Source organism: Fusarium graminearum, chromosome 2, assembly GCF_000240135.3.
Source record: "Fusarium graminearum PH-1 chromosome 2, whole genome shotgun sequence".
NCBI lineage: Eukaryota > Fungi > Ascomycota > Sordariomycetes > Hypocreales > Nectriaceae > Fusarium > Fusarium graminearum.
In genome coordinates, this window is record NC_026475.1 from 3,337,297 (window position 1) to 3,354,271 (window position 16,975).

Sequence of the window (16,975 nt, forward strand, 5' to 3'; positions counted from 1 at the left end):
TCTACGGATACCACAGCATATAGTTTTGGACCCAGCCACTAATTTCCATTCCTATCTCGTCCGAATGGGGAAATTCTGCCGCATTTTCACCAACTCCATGGACCATCCCTGGCTACCCTGACTTTCTCCATAAAATTCCGAACCCTGTTGTTATTCTATAGATTACCTTTCATACACGCGAACATGAGTTTGACTGCTCATGACACGACTGGTGGTATCAGCTAGAATGGTGTACTTTATTTTAGAGAAGAATAGTACTGGATAACCCCGTGGTATGCACTGCATCGTATAAACTACAGTGTTTATTCGTTTATTGGACTCCTCTGCCGCAGCCCACATCCAAATTGTTAACTGATATCCTGTCTCTGTATCTCGGTTGTGTTATTGCCAAGTTTGAAAATGAACTCCATCACTAGAGTAAGACAACATGGCCGAAAGCAATGCAACCGGCTCCAAAGCTTCTACTTCCCTCGCCATCGAAATCTTCACACAGTCCCTCTCATTATTAATGGCAAAGACGTCATTACAGACGAAACGTTTCCAGTCATCGGATGCTTAGCAGGAAGGGAAATCTCTTGTTGTTCAACAGTATCTGACCAACACGTTCTCGACGCTGTACATGCAGCAAAGACGGCCTTCCCGAGCTGGTCTGCGACAAAGCCATCCGAACGCAGGGATATCTTTCTTCGCGCTGCCGATATATTTGCTAAACGCAAGGGCGAGCTATCTGGCTATATAAGAGAAGAGATCGGTGCAAGCAAAGAATACCAGGAGTTCATTATCGGTCTAGCCATCGAAGGCTTGAGGGATACTGCCGGGAGGATTGCTGGAGCTGTTACGGGCCAGATACCCGTATCAATTCACCCAGATACATCGGCACTTGTTCTCAAAAGACCTTATGGAGTTGTTCTTGGCATTGCGCCTTGGTAAGATATTCTTTCATGCAATCAGACCACAGCTGACCTGTTCTAGGAACGCCCCTTATCACCTTGGTCTTCGATCCATAACATTCCCACTGGCTACTGGCAACACTGCTATTCTGAAGGGACCTGAACTCTCTCCAAGATGCTACTGGGCGTTCTCAGACGTGTTCAGGGAAGCAGGACTCCCCGATGGCGTTCTAAACACCATTTTCCACAAACCGTCTGATGCTGCAGTGGTCACAGACCAGCTGATTGCTCATCCAGATATCAAGAAAATTAACTTCACTGGCAGCTCAAAGGTTGGAAGTATTATATCTGCCACCGCGGGGAAGCACTTGAAACCTGTCCTGATGGAGCTTGGAGGAAAAGCCAGTGCCTTGGTTCTTGAGGATGCCGACTTGGACAATGCTGCTGTCCAGTGTACATTGGGGGCCTTTCTGAATGTCAGTCCTGATGCCCAAGCTACGCCTTTTAACTATATTGACTCTCCAATTCTAGGCCGGCCAGATATGCATGTCGACAGAACGTATTCTCGTTCACTCATCCATTGCTGACGTATTCAAAACCAAACTCCAGAATACGATAAAGGCCATGTTTGGATCATCCGAGACAACGCCAGTCTTGGTGACGGCTGGTTCTGCCAAGAGAAACCGCGATCTTGTCAACAACGCACTTGCTCAGGGGGCCGAAGTAGTCTATGGCGACCCTCAACCCGTTGAGGGCGCAGCGACCAAGATGACGCCAGTAGTTTTGACAAACATGAACAAGAACATGGATATCTACAAGACAGAATCCTTTGGCCCCAGTGTATCACTCTTCACATTCAACGATGAGGATGAGGCATTGAAGCTGGTTAATGATACGGATTATGGACTGTCTGCCTCTATCTTCACCAAGGATCTCAACAAAGCATTTTCACTGGCGGAGAAGATCGACTCTGGTGCTGTGCATATCAACTCTATGTCTGTTCATGATGAGTTTGCGCTGCCCCACGGTGGAGTCAAAAGCAGCGGGTTCGGGCGGTTCAACGGCTACCAAGGTTTGGACGAGTTCCTTTACTACAAGACAGTTACGTGGACACAGTAAACGTGTCGACCCCAAACGGTGCACTTACTCGATGCCAATTAATCGTTGTACATAAATTTAATTAAACTTCAGTAACTACAATCTCATACTGAGATGTTTGCGTTAGAGCCAAGGCATTTTTATTGCTAATTACACACGGTGATTTGCGAAGGGGGGTTACCGCGACGGTAGAGGTTTGGAGCATTTGCGTCGCTTCTTTCGCCGCGGACATTGACTTGAATCATGTTTACGTTAGAAGAGGTAAAATCGAAGTGATATGTCACACTTTTATCTAATAACGGCTGCTCTAACTAATGCCGAGTCTTTGAACAAGGTTCCCCGCAATTCGGTGAACAGTCTAGGCTTTAGTTAGGTCTTTTCGTAGGTTGTTGTTGTGATCCCAATTGAAATGGAGGCGAGACTAGTACATTTAGGGTAATTTAGCCGCATTCCACAGAAATGTCAATCATGGCCGTGGATAGATAATAGTTCATCCATGTGGCACGGGGCTGTACCTGGTAGAGTCTCACTCATGACCCAGCCCGTAGAAGAAAGTTGAAGACAACGAAGAGTTCTGAGTCCCTCCGCGCAGATGATACATACAGAAAAGTCCCACACGAAATCCAACCATGCTCACACGAGAGTAGTGAAAAACGAAATGTTCATGTTTGGATTGATGCACAAATTGTCAATCTAGATGAGGTTAACTCTGTAGAATTGTACTTCAATCCTCAGGCTAGGCAATACTACTCTCAGATATACATAGTAGTAAAAGAACAGCAGTCATTTATCAATTGTAAGACAGTTTAAGGATCCAGTTCCGTTACAGGTCTCACTGCATCCACACTCTCAATTATAGTAGACATTGGGCACTGAGGGACACTATATGCCTGTACATCAGATGGATGATAAAGTTTATAACAACGGCTTCTACCCTTAATCTTTCCTAAATCCGTCCCATCGCTCAAACCCTTCCATGTTAAACCCCAACATGTCCAACATGCGACCCACGCTCTGATCGACCACCTCCTCGAGACTCCTAGGCCGAGTATAAAATGCTGGCACGGGTGGAAATATGACGGCGCCAGCTCTTCTTAGGAACAACATGTTATCCAAATGTATGTCGTTGAGCGGAGTCTCACGGATCGCAAGTACAAGCTTCCTGTTCTCCTTCAGGCTGACATCTGCTGCGCGAGCGATTAGCTCATCGCCAAAGCCAATTCTGATTGCTGCTAGTGTTTTCATGCTGCAAGGCACAACTACCATGCCGTCGTGCTGGAAAGAGCCTGATGCGATTGGGGCTGACATGTCTTTTGCGGTGTAGTTGCTGTGTGCCAAACTTCGTATTTGAGATTCCGTAAGTGAGCACTCATATTTCAACGTGGCAAGAGCCCATTTGCTGATTATTAGGTGTGTTTCGACATTAAGTTCTTTGAGGATCTCGAGAAGTCTGATAGCGTAGGGTGCACCTGTGGCGCCGGTGATACCCACCACGATACGCTTTGGCCGAGGAGGCAGAAAGCGTACTTTGGATGACTTAACACTCTTTGTAGAACATGCCGTCGTGTCTTGATATAAATCAGGCTGGTTTGTCTGGTCCAACGAGGTTATTCGGAATCCTCGACAGGATTGGTTCCATGTCTGATGCAAACGAGGAGAAGTCACATTGACTACCCTTCGGACCATATGTGAACATAGTGATAGTGAGTACGGCATTTCGTGATTTGTTTAAAAGATGCTTCTTGGTTGTGTTGAATCTTGATTCAAGTGTCATCAGACGAGACGGCAAGTGATATGCATGTAAATTGATGCTTATCTTGGATGCAAAGTAATTGGACCATCTAGACCGTAACAACTCCCCACGATCTGCTCGGTGCTATCAGGTGATTACACTAAGTTCCGCCAACTTCCGGACTTCCGATTAAGTTCCGCTCTTGCATACATGACCCACGGAACGGAATGTGAGGCGAGGGTGATAGTGGAGACAGCCAGTCCTGGGTTCGTGTAAGTCATTCTGGTTATGAAAGAACCTGTAGCCTTCCCTTCGATCCCTATTTCGATTCCATCAATCCAAAGCCATGGCGATTTCGGGACGTTATATCAACCTAGCTACAAGATGCACTGGCGTCAGGCGTGCATTATCGACAAGTAGACCAATATCGACAGCCAACAAACAGCTTGAGGTCGACCCTATCGAAGCTCAGCTGGACTTTCGAAAGTTCTTGGACATACTACGCCAAGATGGTGATCTCGCTGAAATCGACAAAGAGGTGGACCCTCATCTTGAGATTGGAGCTATATGTCGTCGAGTGAGCGAAATTCGCGACAAAGCACCTTTATTTAACAACGTCAAAGGGTCAACAGATGGCCTGTGGCGTATTTTTGGCAACGCTGCGAGTCTCCGAAAAGACGACAAAGAAAAGTTTGGACGAGTAGCAAGAAACCTTGGTCTACCAGCTGCAGCTACTTGGAAAGATATTTCAGACCACTTTATTTCCTGGAAAACAGCCAAGCCCATCCCTCCCAACATTCTACCAACAGGGCCATGCAAGCAAAACAAGATATTTGGTTCTGATGTTGATCTCGAGTCATTGCCAGTTCCGTATCTCCATAAAGGTGACGGTGGTAAATATCTAGCCACTTATGGGATCCACGTTTTGCAGACCCCTGACAAGTCCTGGACAAACTGGTCAATTTTCCGTGGCATGGTTCACAACAAAAACCATCTTACCTGTCTCGTTGGCACGGGACAGCACAATGCAATTATACGAGACAAGTGGCTGGCCGAGGGAAAGACAGAGATACCCTGGGCATTGGCTCTCGGTGTCCCCCCCATCGCATCCATAGTGGCAGCCATGCCGGTCCCAGAAGGCGTCTCAGAAAGCGAATACATTGGTGCAGTGACGGGAAAGCCACTTGATATGGTCAAATGCGAGATGAACGATCTTCTTGTTCCTGCTTCAAGTGAGATCGTACTCGAGGGCACCATGTCGCTAGTGGAGAAGGGTAAAGAGGGCCCTTTTGGGGACTATTTGGCGCTCGTCTTTGATGGAGAAGGTGGTAAAGGACCTCTGTTTAGGGTCGACGCCATCACGTACAGGGACAATGCGATACTGCCTATATCTTGTCCCGGAAACATTATCGACGAATCTGTAAGCACTGTCTGCTCTTGGCATCGATTCCAAACCTCATATTGACTTTCATTAGCACACAACAGCTCAGCTTGCAGCTCCGGAAGTGCTTCTTCTGTGTCAGGAACATGGCCTTCCCATTAAAGAGGCTTTCGCCCCAGTCGAAACACTAGCAACATGGTGTGTCTTGCAAGTAGATACAGAGAGGCTCAGGATACTACAAACTACTTCCGAGGAGTTCAGTAAACGCCTTGGAGGCATTTTGTTCAAAAGCAAGAGTACAATGCTCATAAACAGAGTTCTACTCATAGGAGACGACGTGGATATCTACGACTGGGACAAGGTCATGTGGGCGTTCACAACTCGGTGTCGGCCAGGCCATGATACATACCATTTCGAAGACGTGCCTTCACATCCTCTGACGCCTTACATGACGCAGATACCCGGGACGCCGAGAAGAGGTGGCAAAGTTATTTCTGACTGTTTGCTTCGTTCTGAATATGACCGGCCAAGGGATTTCAAGGCGGTCGATTTTGAAACATCTTACCCATCTCACATCAAGACTAAGGTTCTGAATAATTGGGGAGCGATGGGGTTTTCATAAATTAGGGCAATTCAATCATAGCACATTTGAATCAAAGTAACATTGGTTGACAAGGGCTTAGACCACTGCACGAAGACGCCGGTAGGGCGATCTCCAAGATTGGCATGGACTAAATTGCGAAACTACTTGACTTGGACTCCGATTGGTTGGACCCGTGATCACGACAGACATGCCGATATGGCGACATATAACATTAACGATTTCAAACCCTGGAAACATGCTAGTGATGTCATAGATAAGTATCAATACTAGAAATTGTCGAAATACGATCGCATCGTCATAAATCCGAGCTTCTTGAACTTTTTCCATTGCCGAAAAGTGCAACCTTCCTGATATTTGGGCAGGGATCATATGGTGCAATACCTACACCAAGACGCATCATTCATAGACTATGAATATATTTATCTGGAGATCCCCTGTAGTCGTGATACATGATTCCCTGTGGGTGTCTCTCGTAAACAACGTAGTAGACTGACACTATGAACACCGGACTCAAGAACGACTCGCCGCCAGACCTTAGCGATGAGGCAGACACAGTTCCAACCGAAGTTCCAGTGAATGAGAAAGCTCTGCTACGCAAGCTCGATCTGCGGCTTCTGCCCGCCGTTGGGATACTGTATCTTCTTTCATTCTTGGATCGCAGCAATGGTATGGCGTGACTTGTACAAATACATGTTCTTGAGCTAATGTATCGTGATCAGTTGGGAACGCTCGTATTGAAGGGATGATTGATGATTTGCATATGTGTAAGATTGACTATTCTTTCGTCTTTGATGTTTCTGACAAATCTCAGCTGGCAATGAGTACTTGACTGGATTGACTCTCTACTTTATTGGTTATGTTCTCTTCGAAGTATGCAATTCAGCCATCGGGTCAGTCGTCTTCTAACAACCCTTAGATACCATGCAATATTATCCTAAAACAAACAACTCCTCGGCTGTGGCTTCCCACACTTACCATTGCCTGGGGAATTGTAGCAACCTTGCTCGGCATTGTCCAGAATAAGACAGGTTTCTTTATCGCCCGGTTCTTCCTTGGTGTGGCAGAAAGTGGACTATTTCCAGGTAAATCCCGATGAATAGCTTCTTCAGAAAAAGTGCTGACAAACCTCAAGGTGTGGTATATTATTTCTCAATGTGGTATAAGCGACGCGAAAGACAGTTTCGTATTTCACTATTCTTTAGCGCTGCTTCACTCGCTGGAGCTTTCGGCGGTATTCTAGCATATGTATGACTCCTCACATCCAGAGTGTTCAATGACTGACTGAAACAAGGGCATTGGAAAAATGTCAGGCATAGTTTGGGAGAATGGATGGCGATGGATCTTTATTCTTGTGAGTTCTTGTCCAAGGTCGACGTACTAGTCTAGGCTGACCCATGTCCAGGAAGGTATCGCCACGGTCGTTGTGGCTGTCGCAGCATATTGGTTCATTGAGAACTATCCCGACACGTCCAAGTTCCTCACCAAGAGCGAGCGGTCTTTTATTCATGAGCGTCTGCATGCGGATAGTGACGCTATCCGTCAAGAGAAGTTCAGTTGGGCTGCTGTGAAAGAAGCGTTCAGGGACCCAAGCTGCTGGCTTTATGGGTTGGGCTTCCATACTATGAGTTTGCCATTGTATACACTCTCTCTGTTCCTAGTATGTCTTGCCGAACTGGATCTTGTGTACATAATACTAACTGATTAGCCCACGATTATCAAGGATCTTGGCTACACAGCAGCGGTGGCACAGCTTTTGACTATCCCACCTTACGCCGTTGCCTTTGTTACTACCCTTTGTGTTGCCATAGCCTCTGAAAGGCTTGCGAAGCGCGCTGTTTTCATCGCTGGTTCCTCTGCAGTTGCTGCCATCGGATACATAATTCTCCTCGCCAACACAAACCCGACCGCGCGGCCTGGCGTCTCGTATGTGGGAACATTCTTCGCCGCAGCTGGTATTTACCCCGGCACCGCCTTGGTTCTCAGTTGGCCCGCTATCAATGTCTCTGGACAAACCAAACGTGCCATTGCAAATGCCATGCAGATCAGTATTGGAAACCTTGGTGCGGTGATGGGAACACAGCTGTACAGGTCGGGCGATGGCCCACGGTTTGTGGTCGGTCACTCTATGGCTTTAGCATATCTAATTGCAAATATTGTTGTGGTGAGTATTTTGGGGTGGCGATTAAAGAAGCAGAACCAGAGTCGAGCGGCTGTCAGTGAAGAGATCAAGCATGTGGGCGATGTGGAAGATTGGAAGGGAGATTCGGATTCTAGATGGCGATTTGAGTATTAGATTGACAAGAAGAACTTTTAAAGTACATTGATGTTGTATAAAAGCTTGAACTCTCTTCAAGTAATGCCTCTATTTTGCAAATCAATACAAGATTATCAAGTGGTCGTTCCAATTATCCTTCAAGTATTGCGAATACAAAATAAAAACAATTTGGAGAAGACGACTCTTCGCTGAATAAATTCATTTACTACACAATTTACTTGCATATCTTTTATTTAAATTGTTGAACAAGTTGCACAAAGTTGTATCGTATTCCTCGATAGAATACATTAGCTCTTTATGCAGCATCATAGACAACGTGTTCGGATTTATTCCAACGCATCGAGTTCCTTCTTCTCACTCTCTCCCAATAGACCCAGTGCCTCTCTTCGTGACGGTGCTGATGCATCGAAATAGGGCTTCTCGGCCAGTGAGGTAACCCGCGTGCCATGTCGTGGCTCTCTTCCACTGTAGTCCCAACTAGCGTTGTGGATAGTAATGCTATGATAATTAACAACGGTCAAACATTTTTGCAACCAACTGAGTACTTACCGATTATCCCAAAGCGCCGAGGTTCTGGGTGTCCACTTGAAGCGTACCTGTATGTCAACATTTGTCTCATAGACATCATACAGGTAGTTAAGTATAACATCACTCTCTGCCTTGTCAAGACCGACGATTCTGTCGGTCATTGCACGGTTTACCCAGAGCGCTTTCCAGCCTGTCGCAGGGTGGACCCTGACTAAAGGATGAACCCTCTCGACATACTTGGGACCCTGTTCAGGATGGTCGCGGTCAAGGTATGGGTGCGCAGACTTATAAACAGCCGAGCGACCATCAATGATCTTTCGAAACCCTGGTGAGAGCTTTTCATATGCTGCGTAGCCAGAGGCCCAGAGTGTATCGCCCCCAACGGAGGGAACAGTATCGTTGTGAAGATGTGTGATACCTGCGGGCTGTCTCTCGTGCACCAAGTCTGTGTGCCAACGAGACGCTCCTCCCGGCTGGCGGAAGGTGGCGGGACGCTCTGTCGCTTGCAGATCGGGCCAGAGGACACTCACACCTGGGAGACCTGGGACCTGAGGCACCTGAGGCTTTTTTATTTGTTAGAATTCGACTGCCGAGGTTGAAATTATCATCACTTACATGAACTTCAACTTCTCCATACCACTCGCCGAGTTCCTTCTGCTGCTGTGGCGAAAGATCCTGGTCTCTAAGGAAAACAACACTTCTCTCCGCAATCAAGAGAGCAAGTTCATCGCGTTGTTGATTAGTAAGGTCCTTCAACTGCAAGCCCTCAATTTCTGTTCCGATGTACGCCGTAAGATCAGTGACTTTTGTTGCAGCAGACAAAAGACTCTTCTTCGACTTGTCAGCCCGCGCACCTGCATCCACGTGATCGCGAGGCTGGTCGCGAATTTTGTACACATCGTCTAGGTATAATGGGCGAGATGGACGGTAGGGGTATCCTTTAGAAAGGTCCACGCCTGATTTCTCAAGACGTTGCTTAGCAGCGTCTGGGAGGGCGAGGGTGTCCTTGATGGGCGGGGCAACATCTTTAATGCTGGAATCAATTGGTGCAGGAACCATTTTGTGCTTTTTAAGTAAATGTATGATAATTATGCTTCACAGAATAAAGTCTTAATACTTGGATAAACAGAAGAAGCCGCATCTACATATACTGTAGCTCTCTCCTCACAGTACTACCCTAGGATCACGTCATGCAAGCATAGAATTGCAAGGGCCAATTTATCTAGATCCCATTGGTAGGTCGTCCAGATGCAATATGCAAAGTGTATTGCAACATAGATACGGATTTCTTTCTTTGAACATTGCGATATTAAGTAACAATATTCAAGTCAGGGCTATATGGTCACTCTTAACCACCAGGCAGGGTTCTCCGGATAGTAAAAACAGAACTTTCCCAATTCTTAGCATATAAAAATAAGCAGTCTGATAAAGCAAGGTCTAAGTTCAATAAACTGATCTACTAATTTATTTTTTTGTGCCTTCAACGGCCGGGCATTCTGATACCCCAAGAACCCTATCTGGTACCTCAGAGTTTAATCATTGCAGACCCATGATAGCTACAAGTAGCAAGAGAAGATCAAAACGGCAGCACGTGTGGAGTCATATAAGCCACATGAATAATTGGTTCGCACAAGTCAAGTGGCTAAACAGAAAAAGTGAATAAATATGCACTATTACATAATATAATCCCAGTCAAATCCACGGGCCATGATACTCCGCAACGGTTTCTCCAACTTGGGCATTCCTGTATTTTGTACCCTGGAATCCTATCGGAGCATCTCTACCCGCCTTCTTTACCTTCCATCACACAAACAACTGATCTATTGACAAGACTCCGTGTATTGAAACGGGTTCTAAATCACCGGAGTTTGTTGCATACCATCTCCGCTAATTATCTGTCCTGTCATATCATCATCGGACGGTCTACCCTATAATGGCCTCGAGAAGCAATGACCATTCAGCTGAGACAGGGACTGGGCGACAACCGAAATCATTGGCTAAGGCATGCATATCATGCCGGACAAAGAAGATCCGATGTGATGCTGCACGGCCAAGATGCCGTAATTGTCAGAGTCAAGATCGTGAGTGTGTTTATCACAACGAAACACCACGAAAACGGTACGCAAATAGCTTTGTCTTTTGACTTGTTTCCCTGCTAACTGTCCCCGGACCCACATTCTCGCAGATCATCAAACTTGAACGCGACGCGTCTGCTCTCAAGGCGTTCATCGTGACTCTCAGGCAAAGTGACGCTGAGAAACGTGAACAATTGCTCTCATCTGCTGTTGACAATAAGGGGAATGTCATCTTGCCAGAATTAGTAGACGAGGCCCCTCCTAGACAAACCCAATCTTGTTCAATTGGCCTTCCTTCCCAGCCCGCGATTGTTTCTGATGACGAGCTGGACATTGCCAATTTTGTATCTGTTGATGACTCTGGTGAGACTAACAGCTTTGGCCCGTCGTCGGCATTGTATAACCCAGCAAAGAACAGCCCCGACAAGATCACACAATGTGACCCGGCATGGATTGAGAACGTCAAGAATAGTCTGATAGCAAATGCTGCTCTTCAGAGGCATCTGGAATATGGACTCATGAAGCATCCAACGATCGCCGGGGTACCAACCGAGTTAGCAATGCACTTACTCAACCTTCACTGGGATCGTCAACACCACACATTTCTTCTTACGTACAGACCTGCTGTCATGCGCGATTTGCAATGTTCGGGTCAGTATTGTTCCACCTTTATGCTCAACGCCATCTTTGCCTGCTGCAGCAAGTTCTCGCCTCGTCCTGAAGTCAGAGAAGATCCCGGTGATCCATCGAGTGCTGGTCTTCGATTTTTTAATCGGTGTGATGAGCTCCTTGCACAAAACTCTCTTTTAATGCGACCACATATTACAACAATTGTGGGACTTCTCCTGCTTGGTTCAACATACAATGCGCGTGGAGAGACATCAAAAGGATGGTTATATACTGGCTATGCCCTACGGATGGTATATGATTTAGGTCTCCATCTAGATCCGAAACAGACGACGGATCACTCGGAGGATATTGAAATCAAGAGACGGGTGTTCTGGGGCGCATTTGTCTGTGATAAGCTTCAGAGTCTATACTTGGGTCGACCTGTGGCTATCAATCTTTGCGACTACCAAGTATCACGCGAATTTCTCGACCTATATGAAGAAACAGAACCATTTCATCTTCCCAGCTCGACGGTAGAATCTACTCCTGGCTTGCCTAGGATTATGGATGGTATGGTACCCAGGTATTCAGTGTCAACTTTCCAACAATTATGCCTCTTGTCCAAGATAATGACGACTATCATCAATCGTTTCTATGTTGTCGGAGCCACATTCTCAAACGCTCAGAACAGTCTGTTGAAAATTGAGCAGGCGTTACAGAAGTGGCGCGAGGACTTGGCTCCCGAGCTCGACTTCCAGCCCTGGACTTCGACCAGGACGCAAGCTCAGACCCCAAATATTATGGTCTTACACAATCTGTATTACTCACTTATCATCCTGGTTCATCGACCATTTATCTCAGACGGGCATCTTCGCTCAACTGGAACGCCCTCTCGATCATGGGAGCAATGCACAGTTGCAGCAAGATGTATTACAAGTATAGCATCCGTTTACAAGTCGACCTATGAACTCACTGGAGCGCCTTATGTTTTGGCATATACAGTCTACGTGGCGTGTACAATACACGTCCGCAACGCGGCTTCCCAAAGTCACAAGGAGGAACATCTAGATCTGCTGAGGAGGAGTTTAGAATGCTTGGATGAACTTTGCATTGCGAACCCCGGCGTTGCCAAGCCGGCCAATAGTATCAGGCGTCTTATTGAAGCTAGCCGTCTCAACTTGGCAGTTGGTAAGTCAACATAGTCTCCTTGCATTGAGATGTTAACTTAACAGATCTAGGAGAACCAAACTCTGCCATTGGAACTGATATTTCGCTCGACTTGGATGCAATTCACAATTCATTCAATACAACAGAGTGGCCGTATCAAAATTACGACATGAGCACTGGGGATGTAGACTACAGTTTGCCACTCGATCCATTATTTGGCTGGATCAATGTACCAACGCCATCGTTAGACCAAGACACACAACTACCACTTATCTAGGGATCAAACAACTATCTGTATAGCTTTGTAAATATGGTTATTGTGCTGTGATAGAATCACAGGCAAGGAGAGCAAAACTACAAAATGCCATATTCCATCACATTCTATCAATGCTTGATGGTAACAAAGGAATAAAATCTAAAAGTTTTCTGGAGAAAAAACAAGACAAGAATAGGTATCGTGCATGCAAAGCAAAGCCTATCTATTTCTCCAGTGAGTCTGAATGACATCTGCTAACGTTAGCCCAATGCCGAGAACTCCACTCGGAGACTCACTTTCCGAATTGCTGTGGGTCACGGAGAATCATTCTCCTGCTACGTCAATTGCTGTCTTGCTCAGGATACCTGGAATCAAATCTATCAATTCATAGATATATTAAATACCTAAGACACGATCACCCTTGGTTTGACTCTCAAGCATCCAAGCATATCTTTCCACCCGCTGTGCATGAGATTTTCTATTCTCCCTTCAATTACCCAAACACTTCGAACCCCACCTCTTTCGCATCATGGCTCATCTCCCCGAGAACGTTGACGTCTTGATCGTGGGCAGTGGCAATGCCGGTTTCGCAGCAGCTCTGTCTGCAGCCGAGAACGGAGCCAAGAATATCCTCCTCATAGACAAGTGCCCTGAAGAATGGGTGGGTGGTAATTCTTATTTTACTGCTGGCGCCTATCGAATCGCCCACGGCGGGTTGAACGATCTGTTACCCTTTGTCAACAATGTTTCCCGCGAACAAGCAGGAAAGATTGACCTTGCGCCCTATACCGAGAAAGACTTCCAAGATGATATGGACAGGGTGTGTATGGGACGTTCAGACCCAGAACTGGCCAAGACACTTATTCAAAACTCCAATTCAACTATCAAATGGCTAGCTTCAAATGGTATCCGCTTCCAGCTTTCCTTCAACAGACAGGCATACGAAGTTGACGGGCGGATTAAGTTCTGGGGCGGCCTCCACATCAAGACCCAGGATGGAGGCAAGGGTCTTATCGAAGACTACCTTGCTGCGATTAAGAGGCGGGGCGTTCAGGTTTCGTGGTCAACAGCTCTCACAGGGCTACAAAAGCATTCAACTGACGACAGTTACGACGTTCAGCTGTTGGTTAATGACCATAAACGCTCACTCAAGGCCAGCGCCGTTGTGTTGGCTGCAGGAGGATTTGAGTCCAATCCTCAGATGCGAAGCCAATTCCTTGGTGCCGGGTGGGACATGGCTATGGTTCGAGGAACACCTTACAACACTGGAGATGTTTTGAACCTAGCTATCGAACAATTAGGCGGGAAAGCTGTCGGAAACTGGTCCGGGTGCCATTCTGTTGCTTGGGACGCTAATGCTGACCCGAATACTGGGGATCGAGAAGCCTCCAACGAGTACACCAAGTCCGGTTACCCTCTGGGTCTCATGCTGAATGTTGATGGCCAGCGTTTTGTCGACGAAGGTGTTGATCTGAGGAATTACACTTACGCAAAGTTTGGTCGGGCTATCCTCCAGCAACCAGAACAGCTAGCTTTCCAGGTTTGGGATTCAAGGACCATGGACTGGCTGCGGATGGAGGAATATCGCGAGGAGCGTGTCGAGCGCATTTTTGCAAAGACAGTAGACGAGCTCGCACAGAAATGTGCTGAGCGTGGACTTCGAGACAAATCAGCTTTTGTCGACACAATCCGAGAGTACAACGAAGCAGTATACGCGCATCGCCTAGAGAATCCCGACGCCAAATGGGACCCTGCCATTAGAGACGGCGTCTCAACTCAGTCTTCAAAGAAGAAGCTGGCTTTGGCCAAGTCAAACTGGGCTTTGCCCTTGGATAAGGGCCCGTACATGGCAGTCAAGGTGACTTGTGGTATCACCTTTACCTTTGGAGGTGTCAAAGTTGATCCGCAATCCGCCCAGCTGATCCACGGGGTGACAGGCTCTCCAGTGCCCAACGTTTTTGTCGCGGGAGAAATGGTGGGAGGCCTATTCTATTCTAACTATCCCGGGGGGAGTGGATTGACGTCTGGCGCAGTATTTGGAGCGAAAGCTGGGAAGGCTGCTGCAAATGTCGTTGCAAAGAGACAAGCTCAATCTTTGTCAAGCCGTTTGTGAACAAGACTGATTAGCTTTAGTATACAGGGTTCAGTCGCAGAGTAGCAATGAGAATTAAAGTTTGCAAACCCCTGATTTGGCTGAACGGAATTGTTCCATAGTTATAGTTGCTGGTTAGCAGTACAACTTTACTCTGTAGACTAAGCCAATACAGACTTTTCCGTTGCCGGAATTGTTCCATATATCAGTCTAGTGCGATTATTGTAAGCAATTGTAATGAAACGCTACTATATCCGTAGTAGCTTTGTGTTTTGACAGCCCCCTTTCGCAATGCATGCACACAATCGCCTTCTCCTTTCCTTAAACCCTGCTCAATATTGGTGAGCCAAGTTAGTTAGTTATGATACAAGACGGCATTGCGAAGCGAAGAGGCGGGCTTGGCACCAATAACAAACAGTAAACACTCTCAATCCCCGAGTCGTTACAAGACACTTATCACCGGTGGCGTTTTCGGGCCACTCACGCACCTCGATTCTACGCCATCGACCCATTACCCCAACCTAAAACTCAGGGCTGAACAGGAAACGGTACGCGAGCTTATCAATGCCATTAACGCCTCTCCAGTATAGGGTTAGCTTTATCTGGGGAAGCAATAGTATTAAGCCCTCTAACATTGAGCGAGTCAGTGCTTCCCATTCCCAGATTCAGCGCCACTCTTTACCAGTGATGATAACGTTGGTCACGTCCACATTGCATCACAAGTCATTTCTCATATTCTTCCATTGTCCTCTTTTTCTATTGCGCAAAACCTATCGCTTGTTACACAGGCGCATCCGACTCCTTGTATGACATTCCACTGCATGCACACATGACCAAATAATGGCTGGGCTTCAACCCAACATCTGGGCCGGCGTCGCCATTCCTTGGCTTGCAGCGCTGGTCTCACTTGTTATGCGCGTTTGCGCCCGAAGGATGACCAAAATGAGCTGGTGGTTCGATGATTACTTTTCCATCCTGGCATTCATTTTCGCAACAGGCTACTGCGGTATCATGATTGAGTGTATGCGACAATCCAAGATCATGTCTCGGCTTTGACTGACAATCACTTAGGGACGTTACACACATACCTCGGCGTCAAAATTCCGGACTCGATAACCGGTGATGAGAGGGAGGCAATTCTACAACAAGCCCGGTTCCTTAGCTACTTGAACTCCTTATGCTATGCTTCATCCATCGCCTGCTCCAAGATAGCCATTTTGACATTATACTGGCGCCTCTTTAGGATTTCTTCAATCCGCATACCGATCCTAGTCATGCTTGTGATGGTAGTCGTATGGATTATTCTCAGAACATTTATGCTTACCTTCCGCTGTGTCCCTGTGCAGTCACTCTGGGACTATAGCATTACAGACAAGGTCTGCAACCTTGACAGTGGCGAATTCTTCCTGGGTACTATTACTACTCATTTCATCATGGACATTGCCATCCTCATTTTGCCAATCATCGAAGTGGCTCGACTTTCCCTACCAACGGGTCAGAAGCTGGCCATCACTGCTTTGTTTCTGCTTGGAGCCATGTATGGTCTATCCACAGTGCTGCAAAATATCTAGATCCGATCCAGGCTAATCAATGTCTACAGCGTCTGCTTTGCCTCAATGTTTGTTCTGGTCGAACTTGTCAACTACGACAACAACACAACACAGATGCCTTATGACTATGCCATGTTCTGTATCTTGGGATCAGTTGAAGTGAATATTGCTATTGTTTCCGGTGAGTAGCCATCTGAATGAGCCAAACGTATCATCATATTAACTTAAATAAACCAGCCTGCTTTCCTCTTTTACGCCCTATTTTCAACCACATACTACCTGCCAGATTCCTTAGCTCGTATGGAAAGAGCAGCCAACGTATCAGCCGACCAAGCAATGCTATCAAATTAACAACTCTCGTCAGATCAACCAAGGACAAGGAGCAGGATGACTCAAGCTCAACACACCACCTAGCTGATGTGGAAAACGGACTGCACTACGATTCAAGCAATGTTCAATATCCAAAAGGAGTGCATACAGTTATCTGCAGTCGGAAGTCGGCTTCTGTATCTAATGACAATATGTCGGGGATATATGTGCAAAATGACACAGTTGTGGAGGTAAATCACCTCTAGGATATACGCAGATGCAGGGTATTAGCTCGAGTAACCAATCCACTATTAGTACTCTTACACGTGGGACGTCCAATTATGTGATGTATTGGAGTATAATTGTGAGTATTGCGTGGTTTATCTCAGGCACATCTATAACACCTCTG

The 16,975-nt window shown here is 46.6% G+C and overlaps 9 protein-coding genes across 9 annotated transcripts; 7 read left to right on the top strand and 2 right to left on the bottom strand.

The window, feature by feature from the left end:
• Nucleotides 1–427: 427 nt before the first annotated feature.
• FGSG_04670 (uncharacterized protein) lies at nt 428–2,009 on the top strand (the record flags this gene model as incomplete). Its single annotated transcript, XM_011322594.1, has 4 exons — nt 428–536; nt 590–926; nt 973–1,366; nt 1,422–2,009. 4 exons carry the CDS (start codon nt 428–430, stop codon nt 2,007–2,009), a joined length of 1,428 nt encoding a protein of 475 aa, XP_011320896.1.
• Nucleotides 2,010–2,924: 915 nt separating this feature from the next.
• On the bottom strand, nt 2,925–3,674 carry FGSG_12202 (phenylacrylic acid decarboxylase; the record flags this gene model as incomplete). The annotated part of the gene is made up of 1 exon (XM_011322595.1): nt 2,925–3,674. One exon carries the CDS (start codon nt 3,672–3,674, stop codon nt 2,925–2,927), a length of 750 nt encoding a protein of 249 aa, XP_011320897.1.
• Nucleotides 3,675–4,066: 392 nt separating this feature from the next.
• FGSG_04669 (uncharacterized protein) lies at nt 4,067–5,723 on the top strand (the record flags this gene model as incomplete). The annotated part of the gene is made up of 2 exons (XM_011322596.1): nt 4,067–5,140; nt 5,196–5,723. 2 exons carry the CDS (start codon nt 4,067–4,069, stop codon nt 5,721–5,723), a joined length of 1,602 nt encoding a protein of 533 aa, XP_011320898.1.
• A 479-nt stretch (nt 5,724–6,202) lies between these two features.
• Nucleotides 6,203–6,534, top strand: FGSG_12203 (uncharacterized protein; the record flags this gene model as incomplete). The annotated part of the gene is made up of 2 exons (XM_011322597.1): nt 6,203–6,371; nt 6,425–6,534. 2 exons carry the CDS (start codon nt 6,203–6,205, stop codon nt 6,532–6,534), a joined length of 279 nt encoding a protein of 92 aa, XP_011320899.1.
• Nucleotides 6,535–7,008: 474 nt separating this feature from the next.
• FGSG_12204 (uncharacterized protein) lies at nt 7,009–7,998 on the top strand (the record flags this gene model as incomplete). The annotated part of the gene is made up of 3 exons (XM_011322598.1): nt 7,009–7,056; nt 7,108–7,362; nt 7,411–7,998. 3 exons carry the CDS (start codon nt 7,009–7,011, stop codon nt 7,996–7,998), a joined length of 891 nt encoding a protein of 296 aa, XP_011320900.1.
• A 308-nt stretch (nt 7,999–8,306) lies between these two features.
• On the bottom strand, nt 8,307–9,567 carry FGSG_04667 (uncharacterized protein; the record flags this gene model as incomplete). Its single annotated transcript, XM_011322599.1, has 3 exons — nt 8,307–8,478; nt 8,530–9,065; nt 9,124–9,567. 3 exons carry the CDS (start codon nt 9,565–9,567, stop codon nt 8,307–8,309), a joined length of 1,152 nt encoding a protein of 383 aa, XP_011320901.1.
• An 890-nt stretch (nt 9,568–10,457) lies between these two features.
• FGSG_04666 (uncharacterized protein) lies at nt 10,458–12,636 on the top strand (the record flags this gene model as incomplete). Its single annotated transcript, XM_011322600.1, has 3 exons — nt 10,458–10,589; nt 10,694–12,380; nt 12,431–12,636. The coding sequence occupies 3 exons, from the start codon at nt 10,458–10,460 to the stop codon at nt 12,634–12,636; spliced, it is 2,025 nt and encodes a 674-aa protein (XP_011320902.1).
• Nucleotides 12,637–13,144: 508 nt separating this feature from the next.
• Nucleotides 13,145–14,728, top strand: FGSG_04665 (uncharacterized protein; the record flags this gene model as incomplete). Its single annotated transcript, XM_011322601.1, has 1 exon — nt 13,145–14,728. One exon carries the CDS (start codon nt 13,145–13,147, stop codon nt 14,726–14,728), a length of 1,584 nt encoding a protein of 527 aa, XP_011320903.1.
• An 819-nt stretch (nt 14,729–15,547) lies between these two features.
• FGSG_12205 (uncharacterized protein) lies at nt 15,548–16,446 on the top strand (the record flags this gene model as incomplete). Its single annotated transcript, XM_011322602.1, has 3 exons — nt 15,548–15,728; nt 15,779–16,244; nt 16,308–16,446. 3 exons carry the CDS (start codon nt 15,548–15,550, stop codon nt 16,444–16,446), a joined length of 786 nt encoding a protein of 261 aa, XP_011320904.1.
• Between the last annotated feature and the right edge of the window lie 529 nt (nt 16,447–16,975).